The sequence below is a fragment of the Trichophyton rubrum genome (assembly GCF_000151425.1).
Source record: "Trichophyton rubrum CBS 118892 genomic scaffold supercont2.2, whole genome shotgun sequence".
In the NCBI taxonomy this organism is placed as follows: Eukaryota; Fungi; Ascomycota; class Eurotiomycetes; order Onygenales; family Arthrodermataceae; genus Trichophyton; species Trichophyton rubrum.
In genome coordinates this window covers 1,352,721-1,362,324 of record NW_003456427.1, presented here as the reverse complement: position 1 = coordinate 1,362,324, position 9,604 = coordinate 1,352,721, and the positions used below count along the sequence as shown (strand labels likewise).

The 9,604-nt window shown below is 47.4% G+C and overlaps 2 protein-coding genes across 2 annotated transcripts; both read left to right on the top strand.

Moving 5' to 3' along the window:
* Positions 1-413: 413 nt before the first annotated feature.
* TERG_02072 (uncharacterized protein) lies at positions 414-2,852 on the top strand (the record flags this gene model as incomplete). The annotated part of the gene is made up of 1 exon (XM_003237303.2): positions 414-2,852. The coding sequence occupies one exon, from the start codon at positions 414-416 to the stop codon at positions 2,850-2,852; it is 2,439 nt and encodes an 812-aa protein (XP_003237351.2).
* Positions 2,853-5,571: 2,719 nt separating this feature from the next.
* TERG_02071 (uncharacterized protein) lies at positions 5,572-9,451 on the top strand (the record flags this gene model as incomplete). Its single annotated transcript, XM_047747857.1, has 4 exons — positions 5,572-6,343; positions 6,991-7,750; positions 8,037-8,706; positions 9,286-9,451. The coding sequence occupies exons 1-4, from the start codon at positions 5,918-5,920 to the stop codon at positions 9,449-9,451; spliced, it is 2,022 nt and encodes a 673-aa protein (XP_047603823.1). The 5' UTR covers positions 5,572-5,917.
* Positions 9,452-9,604: the final 153 nt, after the last annotated feature.

Genomic DNA, 9,604 nt, shown 5'->3' with positions numbered 1-9,604 from the left:
GGCGCTTTTCCTTAAAATATAGCAATGCAACCTATTTCATAATTCAGTCTCAAGCGGTAGACCCCGTATCGATCCATAACTCTAGAATCATCTAGTGTTATTCATGTTATTGACAAAGAAGAGAAAATCCGGGGAAGTATTAAACTCTATCTTATTGAGACCCTGCCAAGCTTTCTCGGCTGACCTAAGCTAAGCTCGACCAGGAGAGCTTATTATTGTACGACAAATCGCAACAACCTCGAAATCTGAACTCCAAGCAAACCGCTGCTGATAATACCCATCATCGCGGTTGGAGTGAAGGGGAAGACCTGGAGATATGATCCCGGCCTCTGGGTAGCCTTTAATGGTCGCTTTGTGCTGATTTTCACTCAGCTAATTAGTGTCCGCGTGACGCTGTCAGAGAGAAGCTAGACATGATGGGAGTCGGCAGCCGCATCAACGACGAGGAGGCTATGCCCCTTACCGCTCCTGAATCCCGTGCTCGAGACTCGATCGATTCGTCCTCAACGGCCTCTATATCCCTTACTCTCGTCGAAGGAGCAAGCCACGCGACTACGGAACCCTCCAAACCAGCTCGTAATCACAACGCCCGTACCCAAGACAACTACGCAGAGAAATACCGTGACGATGTCGAAGAAGACTGGGAAGAAGACAACTATATCCCATCAAACGGGAAGAGTAGTCAGAGAAGAACACTAATTGTATTCTGGTTGCTGGTTGCTCTTTGTGTTGGAGGCTGGGCTGTTGCTTTTCTGTTCTTCGTTACATCTCCAGGAAAAAAGACGAGTACTAGCCCAGAAGGTGATGTTACAAAGCCTGGGACTCCTACTGCCGGCAAAAAGATTCCCCTAGATGATGCTATAGGGGGTGTGTGGTCGCCTGCTGAACACACCATATCTTGGATTGCCGGACCGAAGGGAGAAGACGGCTTACTATTACAGAAGAGTGAGGGGGGCACAGGCCCATATCTACATGTCGAAGATGTCCGAAATATCCATGGCACGCAATCAAACTATAATTCAATGGTTTTGATGAAGGAGTCGGTATTCTTCGTCAATGACGAACGTATTAGCCCTGAAAAGGTTTGGCCATCGCCAGATCTGAAGACAGTACTTGCCATGACGCGAGAAAAGAAGAATTGGAGACATTCTTTTACCGGGCTATACTGGTTGTTCGATGTCGAGACCCAGACAGCCCAACCTCTTGACCCTGATGCTCCCAATGGGAGAATACAGCTTGCGACCTGGTCTCCCACTTCTGATGCCGTGGCATTTACAAGGGACAATAACCTATACATCAGAAATCTCACTTCAAAGACTGTCAAGGCTATAACAACGGATGGTGGAACGAACCTGTTTTACGGTATCCCTGATTGGGTATACGAAGAGGAAGTGTTTGAAGGAAACAGCGCCACTTGGTGGTCCCTTGATGGAAAGTATATATCATATCTCCGTACGAACGAGACCCTAGTACCTGAATTTCCCATAGACTTCTATCTCTCGAGTCCTCCCGGTTATTACCCCGAACCTGGCGAGGAATCGTACCCATATGTCCAACGAATTAAATACCCTAAAGCAGGTACCCCTAATCCCACCGTCAGTCTCCAATTCTACGATGTCGAGCGTGAAGAGAGCTTCTCGGTTGATGTCAAGGATGCCTTGAAGGATGATGATAGACTCATTGTGGAAGTCATCCCAGGTTCCAAAGGGAAGGTTTTGGTTCGGGAAACGAATCGTGAAAGTTATATCGTTAAAGTGGCTGTCATTGATGCCAATAAGCGAGAGGGTAAAATCGTTCGATCCGACAATATCGACGAAATTGATGGTGGATGGGTTGAGCCTTCACACACCACAACATACATACCAGCCGATCTTTCTTCTGGCCGACCGGATGATGGGTATATTGACACCGTTATACATGAAGGATATATCCACCTTGCATATTTCACCCCATTGGAGAATCCCAAGCCAAAGATGCTTACGACTGGAAAATGGGAGGTCGTTGACGCTCCTTCTGGCGTTGACCTGAAGAACAACGTTGTCTACTTTGTTGCTACAAAGGAAAGCCCCATTGATAGACATGTATACAGTGTCAAACTTGATGGCTCAGAGCTTCGGATGCTAAAAGACTCCGACAAATCGGCATACTATGATGTCTCATTCTCACAAGGAGCTGGATATATGCTTTTGAAATACCAGGGGCCCCAAATCCCGTGGCAGAAGCTCATCAGTTCCCCAAGCAATGCGGACAACTTCGTTGAAATCCTCGAGGAAAACAAGAAGCTGGCCAAGTTATCTAATGAGTTCGGCCTCCCGTCACTACACTATTCAACAATCACTGTTGATGGTTTTGAACTGCCTGTGGTTGAACGCCGACCACCAAACTTCGATGGAACAAAGAAATACCCCGTTCTATTCCAACTTTACGGCGGCCCTGGGTCTCAAACAGTTAGCAAAAAGTTCCTCGTCAATTTTCAGACCTATGTTGCTTCTAACTTGGGCTATATCGTCGTCACTGTCGATGGTCGAGGTACTGGGTTCAATGGGCGCAAGTTCAAATGTATTGTACGACGCAATCTTGGGCATTATGAAGCCCATGACCAAATTCAAGCAGCAAAGGCCTGGGGTAAAAAGCCGTACGTTGATAGGACCCGTATGGCCATTTGGGGATGGAGTTACGGCGGATTTATGACATTGAAAACTTTGGAGCAAGATGCTGGGGAAACGTTCCAGTATGGGATGGCAGTTGCGCCAGTAACTAATTGGCGTTATTATGGTAAGATTATCTACCGAATTATGACGCAGTGTTGTTCCCAATCTGTTACGTTCCAAAAATCTGACCAACTTTCCTGATAGACTCGGTATATACCGAACGTTACATGCACATGCCACAAAACAACGAAGGTGGATATGAGAACGCATCTATATCAAATGCCACAAATTTATCACAGAATACTCGATTCTTGATAATGCACGGTTCAGCAGATGACAATGTCCATTTCCAGAACACTCTCACGCTACTGGACAAACTGGACATCCTGGGCGTACACAACTATGATATGCACGTATTCCCAGATTCAAATCATGGAATCTACTTCCACCATGCCTATAAAATGGTTCATCAACGTAAGTATTTTTAACCTTAGCTTCCTAGGCCATAGCTCTAATTTTCTACCCGTTAGGTCTTTCTGACTGGCTGGTTAATGCCTTTAATGGCGAATGGGTGAGACTTCGTGACCCTAAGCCAACAATAATTAAACGTGTGATACGTCGACTATTGCATCAATAGTTAAAGTTGCCAGATGCATTTCCTCAGAATGAGGTATTTTGATATCTCCGTTGCGCAACCTCTGGTCTCTTTGTTCACCAATCTTCTTGTGACTAAATATTTTCTTTCTCCGGCGTTCTTGAGATTTTATTTTTTCGGTGTGTATATCCCTGTAACATGATACGCCAGAATCGTTTATAAAGCATGTGCGGGCCCCGTAGATGGATAAGCTACTGCACAATTATATTGAAATCTCACTTTTTCCTGCCCTATAGAACTCTTTTGAGATTTTGATCCGTCTTTCTTTTGTTTCTGGGGTTGGCTGGGCGGCCATCTCAGCAACAGTGACGTTTTGAGAAATTGCTCAACACAGTTACAAGTCGAGGTTTAAGGTCTAGTTATCAAGTATCACTTGACCCGTTGTCGACGCAATAGCGGCTCCTAGCTCATCATGAAGTATGGGAGGGCGTTTTAACACCTGGACGAAAGGTCAGATACACTTTTGATCTTCTGCCCTTCCGCGCAGCTCAAGCTACGCCGGATTACCCAAAGGAGCGGTTTTGTTCCGCACGATGGCAAGGGGTGGAAAAAGTCCTGCAAATGGCGCAAGTAAGGCTTTGGGCTAAACTGCGATTGTCTGATCGCAATAATGCAGAACCGAAATTAGGCCGAACCACGTTGGAGTGAACGGCAAGAGGCCGTTGTGAGTAATCAGCCTTGATTGAAATGAATGTTTAGCGTTGTGATAATTGACTTCTTTTTGGTGCTCCGTGCAACTGGACAGAGGAACTCTTTCCGAGGTATCATAAACGATAGCTAGCTCAACTGCCTCCAGTTTTCAAAGAGAAGAAAAAGGAGGCGCTAAGCGGGTCTTTTGCTTAGCAGCAAGGAAACAATTATTTCTATAAAAAAAAGAAAAGAAAGAAAGAAAAAAGAGGAGAGCTGGAAATGTTGGGTGGGCGGGACAGCAGGATACCCGTTGATCCCCTTTTTTGTTTACATTCTCAGCTCTGACCCTGCGCCAATTCCTGCGGTTGGTCGCTCCATACAGGGTCAATTTAGAAGGATCCTCATCCACAGATCTAACTGCTGCGGCCCGAACCAACCCCGCGAGGTAGTTAGTGCGGGGGCTCGAGATCAGCCATGTAGAGGCCTGGTGTGACCTCCTATTCCACGCATGAGAGCGATTGGGCGAATAACAAACCAGGGTTGCAAAACGCATCTTCGGCTAAAATGACAGAAATAGGACGCGGAAGTGAGCGTATCAGAGGGGAACACTGATGTTGCTGCGTGTATCCTTTCGGTTGATATGTAATTGCATGATGCAAGAATTGCAGGAGCATTTGAAGACAACCTCATCAGCATGGTCCGCAGCGGGGAAGTACGCCAATGAAACCCCCCCAAAAAAAGGGCTATGCATGAGCGGGAGGGTAAATCAAATCCCGGTGAAAATTGCCTCTAAAGAACTCGGGCTTGGACACTTCGTATGTATACTTCCTTTGTAACTGGAAAATGGCAGAGGTAAGCCAGACACGCCTCGAAGGCAACCCTCTCTCAAACACCTGCTTGCAGTATTGCCGGTCCCAAATACCGCTTGTCTGCTGCATTAGCATTGACACACTCACTCCAGGCTGAGGTTATTTCGATCTTCAGACGCGGTACAGGATGCGACTGATATTCTCAGCTGTGTCCTGCTCGTTCACATGGACTTAAGAGATATGCCGGTTGGATTCCGTACATGTAATAAGCAAGGTAAGCCGGTTTCATCAAGGCGGCCCAACATGTTTATGCCTAAGCGAAAACATGCCCAGGGTTCATGGTTCACCTCCCGTTACTTTCACTCCAGTGATGGCAAATATTGATCCACGGCTCTTTGGTTCGAAAAGACAAACAGACGGCTCGCTCTCATTCTATCTCGTCGCCTTGCCGCAGGAAACCCTAGAGGTTGCAGCCAGCACGGGGAAAATCGCACCGCCCAAGCCAAACATATAGTTAAGAGCTGAACGGGCTGAGCTTGGCTAAATTCCCATGCCCAGTTCTCCTCGGACACCAAATTCAAGCAACCAGTCAATCAGCACGGAAGTAGAGGCCACCACTTAGCCCCAGGCAGGCCAGCTCCGAAGCTGAAGGCTCTCAATACGGGGGGGGCCCTCCTCCGGGACATTCGGGAGCATTCCAAGGTGGCCTGCCCACCTCCCGAAAGCCAGGCGGGGATAGAGGGTCCTGGCAGCAGGTGTTAGCAACTGGGCCCGTGCTGGACAAACCATTACTCACCTACTCCCTGTCCGTTGTAGTTAATGGTACGGAGTACACTGTAGCAGTGACAGCAGCAGTACCTGTAGTTAGATGGTGAGTGGTGGTGGTGGTGTTGTTTGTTGGTGGTGACGACGGAAGAAGCCAATGAAACCCGCGGGTTCCCACTTTAAGGCCGGAACATCGTCAGCGTCAGCGTCAACGCCAACTTCAACTTCATCCCTTCTCACCACCATATAAACAAACAGGACCAGACGTCGAACTTGGAGCTCGATATCCAACTACGCGCTGTCTAGAAGCAGAAGAAGCCCCTTAGAAGCGCTTTTAGCATGGCATAGAGGACCGCTGCTCAGCTTTGCCGCGAGGGCCTTTTACAAACAGCCTGCGTGTTCCCAAAATGGCATCTCCAACGACATCTGCTCCAGCAGCGCCGTCAACGTACAAAGTCGACTCTTTTAATCCTGCCGTCCTGGCCCATCTGAAGCGCATCTACGAGTCGCTGCAGCCACAGGGACAGACGCCTACAGGACCGGACGGTGCAACCCTCTCTGCCTCTGCTCATTTCTTGCAGGATATCCAAAAGGACCAGCATTTCAAAGCTGACCAGCCTCGCAGTGGCCAGCAGCATGGCGTTCTCGACAGCTTCTCAAGCTTCCTGGAATACATGTCAACTGCCTTAGCAATGCCGCAGTTTTCGGACACACAGGCGTACGAAGAGGATCTATCGTTTCCCATGCCCAATTATTTCATTAATTCAAGCCATAACACCTACTTGACTGGCAACCAGCTATACAGCGATTCCAGTACAGAAGTATATAAAAACGTATGTGGCTGGATTTGTTTTAATGATTCCTTTTCGCCTTTCCTCTTCTCCCCTTCTTCTCCTGTTCCTCTCCTAACCACCATTTCTTTATTTTATGTTTTTTCTTCTTGGGCATTTATAACGCTTCAACATGGTCCATGCTGCCGATCTGCCTCCCCATTTAGATACCCGTCTGGGGTGAGGTGTGTGTGTGTGTGTGTGTGCGCAGACGGAAATCTTCAGCATGGAATGTTCTGCCCGTCATCAGAAGCCAGCCAGCAGGAAGTGTATTTCTCGCATAATACGATCTTGAGCCATGAAAAAAGAGGCTAAAGTTCGCAGTTGTATGCTTCGGACTTCCACACACACACTAGTGACTGCAATGGGTTGAAGATCAAAATTCGCTGATCAATGCAGCTTTTCTTTTTCTTTCTCTCCCTCCCTCTTTTTTTCAGCACGAATATTGGCTAGTTTTACCCCCGCTTTTGCACTTGTCCCTCTCCTTCACTTTCTTTCCCTTCTACGTTCAATTTTAAAGCCCGGCCAATAGGTTGACCCGGAAGCTCATGTCCACTTCTGCCCTTGATTCGGATTTACCTATTTAGGCTGTTTTGCTCTGCAAAATAAGACCCCAAATATTGCATTTACGATGCTAACTAGCTTATTAGGTTCTACTCGGCGGCTGTAGATGTCTTGAGATTGATGTCTGGGACGGTGTACCAGACTCATCGAGCTCCGAGTCAGAAGACAATCCAGAAGATGGTCACAAAAAGATGCACAAGAAGAGACACGAAAAGGCTCAAAAAGAGAGCGCTGGCCTGTTCAGCTTGTCATCTCTTTCAGATCGCTTTGATAAACTCAGCACCAGAAGCACACCTGATGCTGTGCCTGCTAAGGCCCCAGCAACAGATGCAACACGCTGTGAACCCCGAGTATTTCATGGTCATACACTAACTAAAGAAGTAACATTCCGTGATGTATGTTACACAATCCGTGATAATGCATTTGTAACGAGCGACCTGCCAGTGATCGTCAGTCTGGAGGTGCATGCTTCTCATGAACAGCAAGAGGTTATGGTTGATATCATAACTGAAGCATGGGAAGGGCTTCTTGTGGAGCTCACACCTGAAATGGATGCCCAGATTGCCAATGGAGACTTAAACCATCTTTCTAACCCAGGCTCCCTGAGGAATAAAATCCTGATAAAGGTGAAATGGGTATCTCCTGATAAAGATGATACCCCGCCCGCCGAAGGGTCTATCGAGGTCGTCGACCTTCAGACTGTGGGCGGAGACGGTGACGGAGCTCAGAATAAGTTCGTAGCTGGATCGACGTCGACGAAAACAAAGCCTCAAAAGATCATTCAGTCCCTTAGCCGACTCGGAATATTCACGCGCGGTTATACTTTTCATAACTTTTCTCAACCTGGTAAGCTTCACTCAAGTTTAATTTTAGCCCACCTCCCGTTGCCGTTCTCCGTACCTGGTGCATTGGCCATTTTGCTAGACCATTTTAAAATGACCCCCGAAAAAACAAAAGAGAGAGCCATTGGCTTGTGTTGGCCTGTAACTTGAGGACGTGAAAGAGATTGAACTCGTTGGTTGCTGTGTCCAAAAGAAAAAAAAAAAATACTCTTGTTCTGAGCAAGAAAGTGATACATTCCCTACGGAGTATAATCTACGGATACCAAATATTAACTTGTACGTTCTCACAGAGGCGAAGATACCACATCATATATTCTCGCTCTCAGAAGCTGCAGTGAAAGCTGCACATGAAAAGGAACGTCAAGCATTATTCGATCACAACAAAGAATTTATGATGCGAACTTATCCCTCAGGAATGCGAGTAGATTCCTCGAATTTAGACCCATCTTTTGCCTGGCGTCAAGGCATTCAAGTTGCTGCTCTCAACTGGCAACGCTACGACAAAGGAATGATGCTGAACAAAGGGATGTTCGCAGGAAGTGGGGGATGGGTGCTGAAACCCTCGGAGTATCGTGGATCGGCTGCTCGCAGCAGTTCGACAAGCTCATCGCCGCAGGAGCAGATGGCGGCCGCTGTCAACGACGGGGGTCCTAATGGTGTGCAGGCAAGTACGAGTGTTCGACGCAAAGTGAATTTGTCTATTGAAATCTATGCAGGACAGAACATAATGGCGGGGGATGGGAAGTCAAATCACAAAAGTTTCCATCCATATGTAGCCTGTCATTTGCATGTTGAACGACCCAAGGACAGCATCCATGCTACCAGCAAGGATTATGACAGCAGTGACCCCAATTACAAATGTCGAACTAAAACTTGCAGTGGCGCCGATCCGGACTTTGGAGGCCAAATCCTCCAATTCCCAAGCGCTCCTGGGATTCTTGAAGAGCTCTCTTTTGTCAGGTTAGTGAAAGCCCAGCCAATCACCCCTTTTTCCATCCGACCTGCATATCACAAACAGCGCCGCATCGCGAGGAGATGTGGATGAGTGCTGATATATGTCGACGTCTCCACATGCCAATGTGATTCCTTTTTCATGGCGGAATCACCTGGTGACTCCCACATACATACGCCCTCGTAGGGATGTCTAGAGTACGGCGTGCGGGCAAGAGTTTACTGTCCCAAGCTGGTGAGGGGACGGAGTAATTCACCCGACACTCTGAGCCGTACCCAAAAGACATGAAAAAAGAAAAGGGGAAAAGGAAAAAAGCCGCAGTGATGTGCCTGCGACAGAAGCAAAACGATTCTATCCCTCCATTCTTTCTCACTTACTTTCCTCTTTGGGCTGGGAGTAAACGAACCAGACGGCTATCAAACGCGTTGAATCTGCTGTCCCCGTTCCCTCCACAAAGCCACCACCGGCAACCCCCACTCTACTCATTGTTCTTCCTTTCCTTTCTGCTTCAATCCACTCCTTAATCGTTCATCAGACGGTCTCGTCACTGACTAAGGACAACCCCGCTGACCGATATTCCTTGGCAGGTTCAAGATTAAAGACGATAAAATCGGTATTGACGATTTGCTTGCATGGGCTTGTATAAGGCTAGATCGCCTACGTCAAGGTTTCCGGTTCATTCGGTTATTCGATACCAATGGGAAACCAACCGATGGAATACTTTTGGTTCGGATATCGAAGCGCGAAGAGTAAAGGATTTCCTCTTTACTCGATTCAGCTCATATTTCGACTACGGACTTTTTCCTACGGAGTATCTGAACGACTGGTCAGTAAAAGCCTGCTAGCTCACATAGTGCGTTAGACCTTAGTTCTAGTCTGTCGAAAATTTGAAGTAAAAAAAGAGAG